The sequence below is a fragment of the Pristis pectinata genome, chromosome 11 (genome assembly GCF_009764475.1).
Source record: "Pristis pectinata isolate sPriPec2 chromosome 11, sPriPec2.1.pri, whole genome shotgun sequence".
NCBI lineage: Eukaryota > Metazoa > Chordata > Chondrichthyes > Rhinopristiformes > Pristidae > Pristis > Pristis pectinata.
The window spans coordinates 33175223-33192447 of record NC_067415.1 but is presented as its reverse complement, the minus strand read 5'-3'; the positions used below and the strand labels follow the sequence as shown (position 1 = coordinate 33192447).

Below are 17225 nucleotides of genomic sequence, written 5' to 3'. Positions count from 1 at the left end.
AACTATGCACAACAAAAGAACAAAACAAATGCTGGAAATGAGTCTGAATGTTATTAGGAGTCATGGGCAGGAACAAATGGAATAAACTGTGGGATTCTATTGTTTCCATACTATCGGGTTCAGGCAACCCAAGTTACGTCAGGTGGCAGGCGGAGGGTGCAAGCATTCCTAGAAAATAGTCCGTATCACAATTTTTCATTTCATGAAGCTACACCAACAGTGTCACCTGTATGCAATTTGAAAGTCAACAAGTTGAACTAGGAACTAATCTCATGGTCTATTTGGCAGAAGTGATCCCCTCTCCTGTGCACCTCAGTGAGAAAAGCTAGGCAATCAAGACACTGGAGTATTATCACCGATGCTGCCTCTACAAAAATCCTCCAAACAAGGTGTGAGAATGAACAGATGTACTCCAGTTTTATCTATATCATTAGAGATCAAGGATCCTTATTTCCGAAATTCCAATAAATCTTCTGTTTCAGGCCTACCTCTGCACTTAACTTACAATTTAAAATAGACACATAGATTCTTTCACTCTACTTACAATATATAATTGGCCAGTTAACTTTTAATGCGTTTCTTTTTTACAAAAAGGCCCACTCCAATAGTTGAGGTAGATTTCCTAGTAATGGCAGTTTAACACCTTCCTAGTATGGCATCCTAAGATTTTTGATGGAAGTATGGGAGGAAAAGTGCAGGGGACCGACTATAATCCTTCAACACTCTTTGGATAAGGGGTTAGTACCAGACGATTGGAGAGTAAATTGGAATATTGGTTTATTATTGTCACGTGTTCCAAGGTCACGCCATCCATACAGATCATTTCATCACATCAATGCATTGAGGTAGTACAAGGGAAAACAATAACCAAATGCAGAATAAAGTGTCACAGTTACAGAGCAAGTGCAGTGCAGGCAAACAATAAGATGCAAGGCCAAATACGAAGCAGATTGCGAATGGCAAACATTATTCCCTTGTTCAGAAAAAGGGATCAATGATAGGCCCACCCAGGTCATTCTCTCTCCTCTCCTCTCCCATCAGGCAGAAGATGCAGGAACCCGAGTGCACAAACCACCAGGCTCAAGGACAGCTTCTATCCCACAGTGATAAGACTATTGAACGGTTCCCTTATACGATGAGATGGACTCTTGACCTCACAATCTATCTTGTTTGACCTTGCACCTTATTGTCTACCTGTAATGCACATCCCTGTAGCTGTGACACTTTACTCAGTATTCTGTTATTGTTTTTATTCTGTAATACCTCAATGCACTCTGTACTGCACAATGTATCTGCACTGTCAGCAAAGTTGAAGCACCAGGACATTAATAGTATGGACATGATGTTTGTTAAGTAACAGACAACAAAATTTGGTTTTTCAGACTGCAGACAAGTGAATAGTGGCATTCCCTAGGGATAAGTGTTAAGCTCATTATTTCTCTGATCTATATTAAAGACCTAGACTTGGGGATTGCAAGCCACAATTTATAAATTTGCAGATTGCATTTCATAACATTGCCAGTTTTGTGCCAAGAGGGTACTGATAGATTGCAGCAGGATACAAACAAACTAATGGAATGGGTAGATGCATGGCAGTTGAAGTTTAATGTGGAGAAATGTGAGTTGATGCATTTTGGTTGGAAGAATCAAGAGGCGAAGTAGAAGGATACTGTTCTAAAAGGGGTGCAGGAGCAGAGGGTCCTGAAAGCATAAATATTTGAAAAAAAATTGCAGGGCAGACAGTAAAAATGGTTAATAGGGTATACACAATTCTGAGCTTTAGAGCATAAAAGCAGAGAGATTATGCTGAACCTTTATAAAACACAGGTCCAGCCTCAACTGGAATATTGTTTTCAGTTCTGGTCACACAATTATAGGAAATTATAAAAAGGGGGGGGGAGGGGGTGCGGGGGAAGAGGGGTGCTATTTGATAAAAGTATACAAAATAGTAAGAGGTCAGAATGTAAGGGAGGAGGCTGTTCCCTTTGGTAGAGGACAAGAGGTTGCTGGCACAAATAAGGGACAAAAGGAAAATTTAAGTACGGTAGGAGGATAACCAACTGGAACAGCACTGATCGAACATCTTGCAAGAAGGAAGCTGTCTAGGGGAGGGGGAAACTGAAGCACCTGGGGAAAGCCCACACAGACACCAGGGAAAACATGCAAGACTTTTGCCACTCAGTTTCTACTTTAATAAAAGCTGTAGAACTCTACTTAATTATAATTCCTAGTTTAGCAAATGGATTTTATTTAAAGAATCAGTTAAAACTAAGAAATGTCAAACTTCATACATAATAAATGTTAACAGCATATTTTCTGTAATTAATTATGTTCCAAATATTTATTGCATCACATCCAAAAACAGCCAGAAATACATGGTCTAAGGTACCTCCTGGTAGAGGTTTATCCTTGTCAATGTTATTGTTGTCATAACAAAACTCATATCCATAGTGCTTTACTCTTCGATGTTTCAAAGACCTCTGGACTGTGGAAAAAAAAGAGGAAGAAGATGTACAAGAAAAGCTTTTGCAGATTGCCTGTGATGTTCTAATATTACTTACTTACGCATTTAAAAATAATTAATTAGACTCAGGGTTTAAAATATACAAGCTTCTAGTGCCTCGGTGCAAAACTAAATCAAAGTCTGTTAGCAAAATGGCAAATATTAAATACCAACAGGCATCAAATTTTACCATTGTATTTTCACTACATTCACTCCATTTCATGACTTTCCATTCAGAATGATACCACAAATCATTTCCATAATTCCATGGTGCATATTATAGTATCAGATATGATCAAAAAATAATGCAAGCTTGATATTAAAACAGATCCCACAAGATGAAGCCATCAGGACTGCAGGGTCTCGACTTGAAACATCACAGGTATTGCTCAACCTGCTGAGTTCCTCCAGCAGTTTACTCTTTGCTCCAGATTCCAGCACCTGCAGTCTCCAGTCTCTTGGGTCTCTGAAGACAGAGGCATATCAATGGCTTGGTCCACAGAAAGGTCATTCTCTCCTGCTTCCTCCTCTCCAACTGCAGCTTCTTCCAGATGGGCTAGGTAGGCCAACAGGGCCCACGGATGGGTAGTTTGAGAGGTGGTGCACACCTTACACAAGGTGCATGTGTGTGCTCCAACCACATAGGCTCAAGGTTCTCATCCTCATCCCTGAATGCTCCTTCCCCACTTTGAGTCATGGGACACAGTAATACTGAACATAACATACTGTCTCCCCGATTTCACCCCCCCCCCCCCCACTCTGTGTCCCCATGTATTGCTCACCATTTTCTTTTGTGTCTGTGCTTCCATCTGCAAATGCCAAAAGTCTTTTCTCATACTCAGGAGAAATAACCTCTTCGATCACCAGAAGGCCCGGTGGCAGGCTCAAAGGAGAAATTTCTTCACTAACAACTTTGAAAAAAAAATTAAAAGCTTTTTTATTTTACAAATAATTTTTCTAATTAGCACAAATAATGATAATTCTTATCAACATTAATTTTCTAATAGATAATTAGTTAAGATTCCTGGATATCTAAACACTTCTGTATACTAAACCTTCAAAGTACTTTAAAGCTGGGAAATGAATGATAAAAGTGATGCCCAAAAATAATAATAGGCAAACACCTGACAGCACACCTAGGGAGGCTTTATAGTTTACGTCAATTGATCTGGAATCTGATTGACTGTTTTTTGTTACTTACATCAGAGCTGGCACAACAACTTCTCGTAAAAAAAAAAGTACAGAAAAAGATGCCGTTCTATCATACACAGGAAAGGCACCAATTATCTGTGTAGCAAATGATTTATCGATTGATTTTTCTACTACTACTTCTGAAGCCAGGTTACATTTATGCAAGACTTCAATGAACTGTTGCCACAAAACCCACAATGCATTTGAAGAGACCAGATTTATGTAATTACCAATTGGTACACTGCTCCTAAGAAAAAAATCATTAAAGATCTATTTGTCTTCACCTAATTTTGTAATGAAGTAGGACAGCACAATACTCCTGAAACTTAGCCAAAAGCAGAAATGCCGGAAGAACTTAGCAAACAGCATCTGTGGAAAGGGAAAGCAGTCAATGTTTCAGGTCAGCAACCCTTCCTCAAAACTGAGCAAGGAAGACATTTTGTAAATCTTGATAATATTTTTGCAAAAAGGTATATGTCTTTAAAAAGGAAGTCAACATCAGATCTTTGATAAAGAAACTAGAATAACATACTGAAAAAAAATCAACACTCAAGATCATCATAAAATGGAAATGAGCTTACCTTTCTCTACAAAATTCACATACAAAGTGATAGGTTGGGTACTTCCATCAGTCTTTAAGACTTGTCCATTGAGACCATTGTGTGCCCCCCTGGCCTCTTGAATTGTACTAAATGTTGCCAATGCATACGGTTTATTAGGAGACATCAGAAGGATTTCAACTGTTCCAAACACCTGTAATACTTCAAGCAGTTGCTGTCGACTGACTCCATTGCCCAAACCACCATTGGCTATGACTAAATGCTAAAGGATATAACATCAGTGATAAAAGACAGTTAAAAAAAAATTCCACACATCTCAAGTATGTTTTATAAAAGAAAATTAAAGAAATGATAAAATCTTAAACTGGTCTCTAATTTAAAACAATTTTTCCAACTTTCAACTGCATGACCATTGAATTAAACTTTTGTTATCCTGCAAAGGTTGCAAGGTAAGGGCCATCATTGTTTATCACAGATTATAAATTAGAACTGTACATTTACAACATGTTGTGGAATACTAACAATTACTACCTTCTGATCGTTATCCGAAGAAACATCATTTGACCAACAAAATCGGGTATGAGAACGCACATGGACAAATAAATAAGAGGGAATCAGTAAGTGAATATCTGGTGCTAGCGGATATGCGGGTGGTCAAAGATCAGGAGAACAAGAGTAGGGGGAGTGCTGAAGGGAATTAAAGGAAATGGGGATTATAAAATTACAGCAGTAAGAATAAAGTAAAACCTAACTTTAACAGCCAAAAGAATGAAATGGTACTTATCAATTAGCGAATTTCGTCGAAGAAACTTTTGAAAGATGGGGCGGATGTGAATCGCCTGCTATTCCTTACCCATATTAATAATTCGGATTTAGAGTGGGTTCATAAGGTCGCAGATCATGCTCAACTTTGAGTGAAGAAGGGCAAAATCGCAATCATATTCATCACAATCCTAACCCTCCAACATTGGGCAACAGCTCTTGAACAGAAATGGTTTTCGAGTGGATGCTTTAAATTATCACAAGCAAGTTTCCGAAGACAAGCTACCAACAAGAGAAAAGAGCGTACTTGAGTCGGCCCGGACACAGTTGCGATGCCGTCGTGTTTCAGGAGAAGATGTTGCGCTTTAACTTGTTTCCTCAGTAATTTCCTTTCTCCTTTGGACAACTTCACGCTTCTGCGGCTGGGGGCCGCCATGTGGGCAACCGCCCGCAATCCGGCTTCAACACTTCCCCGGCGTCGGCGCCGAGGAGCGGAGAAGCGGCACAACTGGTGTTTTATGTGAAGGGATAGTTCTCTTGACAAGATCGGTCCACGGGTTGCGGCCTGGTGACTGGGGTCCTCCGGGGTCGCTGGTTCCTGTTTCCGGCGCCGTCTGCCTGTACTTCCGCCGCAACCTCTACCATGGTAACAGCGTCACTCGCCGGCTGACTGAAGTGCTGGTGAATCCCCGGGCCCGGTGGAGAGGATCCGCCTCATGAAGGTAGATGAGTGTCTGCCTGCCTTGGGTTATGAGCGGAGAGGGAAAGAAAAACAAATGGTCGGAGAAAGGGTTTATCATTGCAGTGCAGGGTAGGGTAGGGTAGGGGCGGCTGCTAAGGCAGGTGACCCGCATCTCCTCCTGGACCGCAGCCGGTGCGGCGCTTCGCCGCCAGCCCAAGTACCTGCGAAATCCTTGATCAGGTTTAATCCTGCTCCTGAGCGCAGTAGAATCCCAGAGACACATGAGGAGAGGAGAGGAGAGGAGAGGAGGGGGTCAGTTATTTAGCCCCCCCCCCGTTACACCGTGCAGTAATTAAACGGGCTGCAGAAAGCCTCGGGTTGCGGCGGCTGGGTATTGAACCCCCTCAGTAATTTATCCCCACTCCCGGGCGGCTCCGGTCAGGCTGATGTAGGGTGTGATGTACGTGTGAGTGATGGTGGGAATCCATCACTTCCATCGTTCAAGGGTTTGATTACAAAACAAAAGATTCGAGGGTTGATTCAAACGTTTGAATGGCGTGATATTTAATACGAAGCGCGTCGCCCACCCTGCCAACCTGATTGCAGTGGCATTCTGCGGCCACCCCCCACCCCGCTCTACGTGCCTCCCGTCCCCGACTCCTCAGCGAGGTGCAGCAAATGGAGTCGGGCTGCATCCTCGCAGCACCAGCGAGCATCACTTAACAATAACCGCATCACTGCCCTGGCAGGGGAGGCTCGGCCTGCGGTTTACAATCCTCGTGTGGTATATATTTTTAAAATTCATTGGAATTGATTACGTAAACCAAAAATCCCATCCTTCGTAAAACACCGAGAGAAATTGCGCCAATTATAAATTTAGTCTGCGACATGTGATTTGATTGTTCTTTGGAAGAGCTGTATGATGATATATTTTCTATAGAGCAATTTAATTTTATGACTTCGTTTCTAAAACCTTAACGAGTAGACGTATTTTTAAACTACCTAACGCCCCGGAAACAAGGCTGAATCTGTAATACGGGTATCTTTGATCATTCAAGGTGAATATTGTCACCAGCTCAGTGTTGTCACGTTTACCTACTCCCGTGTCATGTGTAGAAGTGTTTATTGGACATGTGTACATGATTTTGATGCCATTTCATTTAATTAATTGTAAACCGAGATTAATGTTTCTGTTGATATATTATTAAATGATAAAAAATTAAATTAATACGATGTGTCGATATTCAAGCAGAATACTGTTCAGGTAACGTCAAGGCCATTTTTAATCAGGAGTTCGGGCTGCCTTCATTGAAACTGCCGTGACGCGAACGGTTTGGTTTCAGCATCATTTTATAAAATATTTCAGTGGAGAATTAGAGAGTAAAGAGTGCTCATTTTTCAAAATTGATATCAACTTATCTCACTCATTCAAAATCCCACAGAAGTGCGATGGTTGTTCAACTTATTATTTAAGTTGTGCTAATTGGTACTTAATATTAGCTGTGTTTAAAATTTGTAAATATGCAGAATAAGCTTACATTTGTGTTGTGCTGTCCCCAACCATGAGGTGTCCCAATGTCCCTTCAACCTGAATAAATTTACACACAGCAAGATGGTACAAATGGCAGTCCAAATATTGTCATTGAGTAATTTAAGTTTTGTGTGGTACCAGTATTTCATTGTTGACAACTAGCCATTGCATAACTGCATCTATTTTTGAAAGAAAACTTGCCAGTCTTGCACATGAAAATGGCTAAGTGTTTAAAAGTAGAGCTGCTTTTTTAAAAAAAAGTTATGTTCAAGTACCTCCTGCATTATTGGAGTCAAATTCTCATCCCTGAATTATAAACGTGCTAATTTCAGTGATCTCAATCTAGTTCCAAGTTGGTTGGAATTCATTGCACAAAACAGGCTATGAATCAATTGGCTCTCTTGGAGGCCATGTGGATGCTAATTGATGCTCAAAAATAATGCTGCAATATTGCTATGAAAAGGAACCCCCTCTTGAGATGAAGTTAACACTGTTAAAGATTTGTCTTGCATCATCTGTGGAGGATGCTTCAGTCAATAGAACAAAGGAAAACATCTGTTTCTTTGCAGAGACGCCATATGAGGAAAAAAGACAAACTTTGAGAAACGTATTATTAAATCTATATGGCTTTATCAACTTTAAGATGCCCTTTTTTCATCACATGGTGCCATGTTGGCATGCAATGGTGCTTATTTGAAAATGTGAATGTTAAAAGGAATCTACTAGCAAAAGTGCACATTCATCTTGCAGTGTGTAAAGTGAATGGGACTTTAATATTGCAATTGTGAAAACTTTATAAACAGCCTCTTTGTGAAAATTTACAGTAATCATTAAGTTCACAGTGATATTCAAAAGGAAGAAACACAAAATAGCTATTCTAATTCTAAATTCTAGAGTCTGGTGAAGCCAACCTCCATGCAAATAAGATGTTGGATGTCTATACAAAATAACTAGTGTGCTAGCATGTGAAACAACAGTAGATAAGTTGGCGGTGCCTAGCAGTAGTTTATATACAAAAAGTAGCACATCTTTCACCTTTAGTTAACAAAAATCTCTGTGGTCATAATTGATATGAGGAAAAGGTGGCTTTGTTGAATTGGGTCACAGATCAACTATGAATTTATGGAATAGTGAAATAGGCTGGAGAGGCTAAATATCTTAATGAGTTCTTATGGTGCTTTTTTGTGATTGATTGAACTTGCACAATGAACAGATGAATTATTGCTGTAATTAGTGCATTTATCATACCAGCAGCAAGTTTAGATTTATGCAGTCAATTGGAACTGTTAAAACATTATAGCCTGATTTTTCAATACACTTAATACTGTACCACACCCAATATTTAGTCTGATTTTCTTCTTAATAAATGCAGTATAGTGAATGAAACTGTTTTCTCTCTCAGTATTTGGTGTACAAGTTCTTTGGCTCTGAGCTCTTGTTTTCTTCTCTAATTATAATTCTGTCCCATTTCCCCTGTGCTGAAGATGTGATGTGGCTGAAAGCATTAAATGCTCCCCAGTTCCTTATCAAATTGAACTTTAGAGTGTGACCTCAGGTTAATTAACCATGGAGGCATCAAAATTGACCCCAATTCTATTGCTCTTCAGCTTTGATACTTGAGTATTTTCAGTGAAGATTACTGAATAACAGAAAAGAGTAAGAACTCTGGCTGATTTTTTTTTCCTTCTCCCTAAACAAAAGATAGTAAGATCTATATAATCTGGCTATTGTCAGCTAACAGCAAAGACTGAAGATGTAACAGGGGAACGGTAGTAAGGGAATAGCTCCGTCAAAGAGTGGCAGAGACTCAGTGGGTCAAGAACTTCTGTAAATCTATAATTCTGTGGCAGCAAACAAAGTACCATTAAAATATGACCATTTCAGAAATGCTTTGCAAGAGCTTGGCTAATAATTGAAGGGGTTAAATATACTGGCCACAATTCCTTCAAATTTGATAGACTCTGGCAAATGCTTAAACTTCCACAAAATCTGCTTGAAAAAGAAGTTTCATTTTGAATTGTGGAAAGTAAGCATACAATTGTGGTTAAGAGTTGTCAATTCTCTAGAATGGTCCAAGAAGTAAAGAATAGTCTTCTGGTACTGCTGATAGCAATCCAGGAGAGAAAAAAAATGTGACATGATTAAAATTTATGTGGGTATTTTTCATTCTCCTTAAACATATCTGCCCTTTTTTCTTTTAATATAAGAGATGAGTGTGGTGGTGGGCACGGGATGGTCTATGACTAGCAAGTTAGTTGCAGATGGGAAGCCATATAGTGAGACCTCCTGGGATAGATCAAAGGTGAGTTGGTAAGTGGGGCACATAGCTAAGCCATTTAAGCTGCTGATACTATTACAGGAAGGAAAGAGCAGCAAGTTGACTGAAAGGATTTTTGTAAAGTTCTGAGACAAAAACATGAGAGTACACCCGGTCTTGTTGAAACAAAAAAAAAATCTGACATTAACTAAGATGTTAATAGTGCAAAGCAACTTTTTTATTCATTGTTAGTAAAATTGAAAACAAATCTTCAATATGGATTATAAGTTCTTAAATATTAGGTGGTAGATGCTTGATAATTATTTTAAGTATTTCTTGTCTTGACTTGGTCCCATCTGAAATTTTTATTGTTTGACTTCAGGATGTTGGTCCAATTGTGTTGGTACTTTTACTGCACATGTCTGTGGCGTTTTCTCAAGTTTGCCTTGAGAAAAATAACTGGAAAATGTGAGTTGCAGAGAATCTGCTACAGCAGAAAGCCTGGAGCTCAAAGGACACTGAAAATAGGTAAGCGATATGGAAGGTTTTTTTTAAACTCCTGCATCTGATATCATTTTGAACTGAGAAAAGGGATGTAATTCATTTTCAGATTTTTTTTCTGAGAAGCATTTTTTTTTACTTGTCTTGCACTGTTTTTACTATGGGAGAAAGATGCAAGAGCTTGTTGCCTGCCAACCAAAGAGGAATCTCATTTGCAGATTGAAAGTATCCATCTTTAGCCATTGGAACCTTTTAAATTTGAAATAATATTTTGTGGTGATCTAATACACATTTTTGAAGATCATCTGTTCTGGATTGAATGCTTCAAGGCTTCTACATAACTAATATTAATTCCAGTCTATAGATCCAAGGAAGCTGCTGAAGCAAGTTGGGAGGTGGCCATTGTGTAATCAAGGATAATCTGCTGCATGCAGAGGAAATTAGATGTAGATGTGAGAAACATTTTCATGCAAATTTTTGATTGGTTTTCAAACTTAAAAGGTTTCAAAATGCTAATTTTTTTCCTGCAGTAGGTTCTTCAAAACGTTGCCAAATGATCTGAAGTGCCTTCTAAGTGCTGGTGTACTTCAGCTGTCCCGTCTGGTTTCTTATCTCAAGGTCAGCAAGCTGCCTATTAGAAAGATTGTTTGGCACTGACAAAATTGTGTGCCACATTTTGAGGAGGAACTAGTTGTCCTTTTGACATTGCCTTGAAGTTGTAAAAATGTTATGATAAAAGCTATCTGTATCCATTACAAATTAAGCATTAGTAATGATGGTAGCCAACAAACTATTGTGGAGAAACATTATTTTAGTTATTTTATAATTGGCAAAATTTTACTCAGCCCAGGCCCACCACCGCAAATCGCCACCTGTGATGTGTGTCATCCCCCTGTGTATCCAAATGTGGAGGACATTCAGAAACATTCAAGACGTGTTTAAAAATGAAGTAAATAATTTAAAAATGAACAATCAAAAAACTTTAAAATACCCAAAATAGAAATTATAAGCATTTTTAAAAATATTAAGCTAAGTTAATGAAAATGGATAAATAGATTGGGAGCAAAGAACAATTTATTTAATCTATCTGTTTGCAATTTATGGATTATTAAAATAGCAGAAAAATAGATCCCCAATAATTGACAAGGGCAGGTTGATGACAGAGTGCACAGTTTCAGTCAGAAAACAGAGAAGCCTACTTACTTCAGTGAAAGATTTGTAGAAATTACAAATAAAAACTCCAAAAGTTCATAAAAATTCCATTAAGGATACCCTTCACGTCAATGATAGGGATTACCTACAATACCATTAATGTCATTAATAACACCTTGTGTTTAAAGGAAATCTGTGTTTGTGTGTTGACTGCTCTCTCTTGCTAGTTGGCAGGCTTGTTAAGATGGGTTCAATGATTATCTTAACACAGAAGTATACAGCAAATTGACATTTGACTGAGATCAGGCAATGCATCATAATGGAGAAGAACCCAGGGGTGTAGAAATGGTCAATCCTATTTATATCCCAGAGTGCTCATTGGCAGATATTTATTGGAGGTTTTGAAGTGTAAGGCATAAATAATAATGACATTTTCCTTTAAAATATCTTGCACTGAATATGTTTTTTTGATGTTGCTGCTCTTAAATATAAATGACAATATACTTTGTCAATTTGGCAGGTATTAACAGAGAAAACATTGTCTGCTTGGTGACTGCTTTATTGCATTCTGAAAGCTCAACTCCACTGTTAAAGATATGGATTGCATTTAAGGTGGTCAGAAAATGCTCTCAGCAAACATTGTCAAACAGCAATAACAAAATAACAGTCATTTTAAGCCCAGTGCAATGCACTGCATGTACTATTCCAGCTTATTATGAACTGTTGAATTTCCTTGATTGCACAGTAGAATAATTGATTTCTGTATTTTCTTGCCAGAATCATCATTAAAATCCTCCAGGAATGAAGTAAGTAGAATACTTAGTTGGTATTCTTTTCATGATTATTAGCAAGGTATAAACAGTATGGACATGAATTCCTTTAACAAATAAGGTTTAAACAATTAATCTGTGACAATACTAATACTAAGTGAAAATCTATTCCATAACACAATGCCACGGTCCTTATCATTCAAACCATATGAATGCTAGATTTTGTAATACAATGACGTGAGCAGTTTGGGATCAGTAACAATGTAGTCTTTCATCACTGGTATTGATCCCTTTAAACTCACCAAGGCCCTAGTTCCCTGCACTCCTTTTAAGCTCATCGAGTCCCCTGTTTGCCCCTCTCTCTTTAAACTCACCAGGGCCCTTGTTTGCTGTGGTCCATTTAAACTCACCAGGTTCACTGAAAAATTTATTATTCAAAGGTGTAAAACCTTATAAAGTCAATTAAATGCGTTGAGAGTATTAATAGAATAACATCTGATAGTCTGGATAATCTGCTAGTCTGACACCACCAAAGTCCCGGGAATACCTGATTAACTGAGTTTTGCTGAACATAAATGCATGAGTTTTTTTCTATTTCTTTCAAATCTAAAATAAACAGAGCAAGTTACTATCCCAGACTTGTCTATCTTCCAGTTATGGCTAAAGAAATGATTAGCTCCAATGTCAAAACCTTTTCTCTTGCCATGGATTTCTGTAGATTACTTATAAACTATTACAATGCAGTGGGTATGCTTAAACTAAATAAACGGGTAATGGTTTTATCAAAAGTATGCTCAAGCATTAACAAAATACCACAGGCACTCACCAAAAAGGCTTAATTTTCTGCTCAATCACTTCTGTTAGCTGTCTACTCTCCTCACATTCTTTGCTTCCACCTGCACTTGTTCTCTTCTACCCAGCTCTTCCCTACAGCTCCGTCCCTGTGTTAATGCTGTTTTTCAAAGGTCATTGATACTTCTTACTCTTGGATCTAAGGGATTACTTTATCTTCAATGCTAGTAATGTAATTCTATGTTTTCTTTGCTTATAAGTTTAACAGACTTGGCAGATTATAAAACTAGTTAATTTGTTCACAAAGCCATTTTTTACTTTTTGAATTCAGATGCTAAATCCACCGTTAGAAATCGACCTTTTCTAACAATCTGCAGTTACAATTTCAAAAGACAAACAATCTGTGGGTGGAAAATGCTGCATTAAAGACAAAAATTCATTAAGCTAGACAACTTAAAATCTTCTGGAAATTTCAGTCGTGATATTTAATTTTTATGACTATCATGAAACTTCGATACTATGCAGATGAGCAGGTGAAAATGTGTTTTTTTTCCCCCAGTTCAACAGGAGTGTGAATAGGCAATATAAGCATTGATTCCTGCTTGCACCACTTCTAAAGTCAAAACTTGAGTCTTAATTTTGTGATTTTTTTTTTGAAAAAGATTTTTGAAGTTCTCTTTGGTTTTTCTTAGCTTATTTCAAGAAATTGAAATGCATTTATCCATATTGGCATCCAATTCAATTTATCCTTGCATTAATTAAAACCCAGAATTGCCATTTATTTTTCTGTAAATTGAAGAGCCACTATTTTTAAGGACCTTTGCTATAATTTGACACCACAGTTCTATGTGATCACGTAAATGTCCTATGGTCATTTTTGTTAATGTCACACTTGGAGCTAATATCTTTGAATATTGGAATAACCGAGGTCATTATTTGTTATAGAAATGCAAGAAAAAAATCAGCTTTGCTGAGAACACAAACTGTTGGGGTACTATATTTTCTTTGTTTTTTTTTACTTTTGCCCTGATGCATGCAGAAGGTAGTATAAGATTGGAAAAGCTTAGTGGCTTTTTCAAAAAAAACTAATGATTCTCAATCTCTCACGGAAAATTTCCCTCAAAATTTCACACCCCCCCACCCCCCGCCCCATTGCTTCCTTGCAATCCATTCCCATCTGATCACCACATTAAATTTGAACCATGCAAGTTCCCTCTTCTAACTTGGAGAGTGTCTATATCCATGTGAAACTCTTTCGTTATTTATATGTAGTTCATCTTGATTTCTTCTCATTGAACCAAATTAACAGTGTGGCTTTTTGAAAATTTTACTGTTACGTTTCTAATTTTTCTCAGATCCTTTCTCATGTTTAATACAAAAAGGTTTCCATCTAGAAACAAGTCTTTGATGCCTTTGAACTGAAGCATCATCTTACAGGTATATAAAAAAAGTAATAGGAGCAGGTTATATGACCACTGCAGCCTATAGTGTCATTCAATAAGATCATGGCTGAACCTTTCTCATCAGCTCCAATTCCTGCCCTGTGAAAATATCCATTACACTTAAGAAAACACTGTCCTCTGGGGAACAAAATTCCAAAGATTCACAATCTTCTACATGAAGAAATTTACCCTTGTGTCAGTGCTAAATGGCTGATCCTTTATGATATGATTTTTAGAGTCCTCAACCTCTGCCCGGTTCTTAGAAAAAAAATTTCCAATCAATTTCATTCTTTGAAAGTTCAAAAACTATAATCCCTTTTCACTTAATTTCTCCCAAAAGGACAGCTCCTCTTATCACAAAAATCGATCTGCACAATCTTCATTGCTTCCCTCTAAGCAAATGTATCCTTATTTGTTGAGGATCCCAAAACCCTATGCTCTGCGGTTATGGTCTCACAAAAGACCTATGTAAAGGTAGCAAGATTTTGGAAGACTCTTCTTTCAAAAAAGATATTTTGCATAACAATTTATAGAAACAGTAGTACAAATAAAATCCCAAATTCATGCAAATAATGTAATAAATTCAGTTCAGAAGGTTCTAGGCAAACTTTCTTGTAGAACCCATGATTAAGTAAATTTGTTTCAGATCAAAATGTCTGATTTGATGTCAGCTGTGACTCAATTACAAGCACTCTTAATCTGAGTCAAAAGGTTATGGGTACAAGTCCCACTCCAGAGATCAGATCAAAAACCTAAGATGAAAACCCAGCGCAGTTCAGAGTGCTATACTTGGAGGCAATCTTTAGGATGAGATGATAAACTAAAGCCCTATCTCATCTTTCAGTGTATGCAAAAGATCTCCCAGCATTATTGCAGAGGTAGCTGAAGAGATTGTGGATGCTTTAGTAGTGGTCTTTCAAGAATCACTGGAGTCAGGGAGGGTCCTAGAGGACTGGAAAAATCACAAATATAACACCCCTGTTTTAAAAGGGAGGGAGGCAAAAGACAGGAAATTATAGGCTGGTTAGCCTGACCTCAGTGGTTGGTGCAATTTTAGAGTCCATTATTAAGGAAGAAAGTTTGGAGTACTTGGAAGTACATGACAAAATAGGGCGAAATCAACACAGTTTTGTTAAGGGGAGATCTTGCTTGACAGATCTATTAGAATTCTTTGAGGAGCTAACAAGCAGGTTAGACAAAGGAATCAGTGGATGTTACTTACTTGGATTTTCAGAAGGCCTTTGACAAGGTGCTGCACAAGAAGCTGCAAAACAAGATAAGAGCCCATGGTGTTAGAGGCAAAGTACTAGCATGGATAGAAGATTGGCTGACTGGCAGAAGACAGAGTGGGGATAAAGGGGTCCTTTTCAGGATGGCTGCCAGTGACTAGTGGGTCAATGTTGGGATCACAACTTTTCACTTTATACGTTAATGATCTGGATGAAGGAATTGATTGCATTATGGCCAAGTTTGCAGATGTATCAAAGATAAGTGGAAGGATGGGTAGAATTGTGGAGGCAGGGAGTCTGCAGAAGGACTTGGACAGGTTAGGAGAGTGGGCGAAGAAGTGGCAGATGGAATACAGTGTAGGGAACTGTACTGTCATACACCTTGGTAGGAGGAATAATGGCGTAGACTATCTTCTAAATGGGGAGAGAATTCAGAAATCGGAGGTGCAAAGTGACTTGGGAGTCCTAGTCCAGGATTCCATTAAGGTTAACTTGAGGGTTGAGTTGGTAGTAAATGCAATGTAAGCATTCATTTTGAGAGGACTAGAAAATAAAAGCAAGGTTGTACGGCTGAGGCTTTGTAAGGTGTTGGTCAGACTGTATTTGGAATATTGTGAGCAATTTTGGGTTCCCTTTCTAGGGAAAGATGTGCTGTCCCTGGAGAGGGTCCAGAGGAGGTTCACAAGAATGATCCAGGGAAAGCTTGATGTATGAGGAGTGTTTGATGGTTCTGGGCCTGTACTCAATGGAATTCAGAAGGATGAAGTGGGATCTCATTAAAACCTACTGAATACTGAAAGGCCTGGATAGAATGGACGTTGAGAGGATATTGCCATTAGTAGGAGAGTCTTGGATCTGAGGGCACAGCCTCAGAATAAAGGGATGTCCCTTTAGAACTGAGATGAGGATGAATTCCTTCAGCCAAAAGGTGGTGAATCTGTGGAATTCATTGCCACAGAGGGCTGTAGAGGCCAAGTCATTGATAAGATAAGATTTCCTTTTTAGTCACATGTACATCGAAACACACAGTGAAATGCATCTTTTGCTTAGTGTTCTGGGGGCAGCCCACAAGTGTCACCATGCTTCCAGCGCCAACATAGCATGCCCACAACTTCCTAACCCGTACGTCTTTGGAATCTGGGAGGAAACCGGAGCACCCAGAGGAAACCCACGCAGACACGGAGAACGTACGAACTCCTTCCAGACAGCGGCGGGTATTGAACCCAGGTCGCTGGCGCTGTAAAGCGTTACACTAACCGCTACACTACCATGCATGTGTATTTAAGGCAGAGATTGATAGGTTGTTAATTGGTAAGGGGGGGTTAAGGGTTATGGGAAGAAGGCAGGAGAATGGGATTGAGAAAAAAATCAGCCATGATTGAATGGTGGGGTAGACTCCATGGGCCAAATGGCCTAATTCTGCTCCTATATCTTGTGATCTTGTATTGAAGAACAATAAATTTATCCCCAGTGTCCTGACCAATATTGAACATCACTCAGAAATATAGATTTTCAGTAATTTTACTCTCTGTAGAAGTTTGCTACTATACAAATTGCTTGCTGCATTAAAACAATAATCACATTTCAAAAAGTATTTATAAGCTGTGGAGTTCATGAGGATATCCTGGGGTCATGTAAGATGCAATATACTGTAAATACAATCACAAAACACCCAGAAACAAAAAGGTCCTGGTCAAGTTGGTATTTTTTTGTTATTCATCTCTGCTGGCCTCAAATCCTCTTCTGTGCCATTTCCTCGATCCTCCAAATATTTATTCATCTCCACCTTAATATATCTAATGATCTGCCTCCACTACCCTCAGGAGGTGCTGGCGGGGGGCAGGGGTGGGGGG

General features: G+C 38.7%; 2 protein-coding genes across 3 annotated transcripts in view; one reads left to right on the top strand and one right to left on the bottom strand.

The window, feature by feature from the left end:
• alkbh8 (alkB homolog 8, tRNA methyltransferase) overlaps positions 1 to 5618 on the bottom strand; it is a 32167-nt gene extending 26549 nt beyond the window's left edge. Inside the window, exons 1-4 of the mRNA XM_052026191.1 lie at positions 5324 to 5618; positions 4276 to 4516; positions 3286 to 3414; positions 2390 to 2485 (exon numbers count right to left, since the gene is read on the bottom strand). Coding sequence (XP_051882151.1) covers positions 2390 to 2485; positions 3286 to 3414; positions 4276 to 4516; positions 5324 to 5452 — 595 coding nt within the window. The 5' untranslated portion in view covers positions 5453 to 5618. The remainder of the gene's footprint in view (positions 1 to 2389; positions 2486 to 3285; positions 3415 to 4275; positions 4517 to 5323) is intronic.
• A 34-nt stretch (positions 5619 to 5652) lies between these two features.
• Positions 5653 to 17225, top strand: part of elmod1 (ELMO/CED-12 domain containing 1) — a 36815-nt gene continuing 25242 nt past the window's right edge. Inside the window, exons 1-3 of one of the 2 annotated variants that reach the window (XM_052026193.1) lie at positions 5653 to 5738; positions 9869 to 10014; positions 11917 to 11945. In XM_052026193.1, the coding sequence (XP_051882153.1) occupies positions 9870 to 10014; positions 11917 to 11945 (174 nt within the window). In that variant the 5' untranslated portion in view covers positions 5653 to 5738; position 9869. The remainder of the gene's footprint in view (positions 5739 to 9868; positions 10015 to 11916; positions 11946 to 17225) is intronic. The other variant, XM_052026194.1, reaches the window with a different exon arrangement.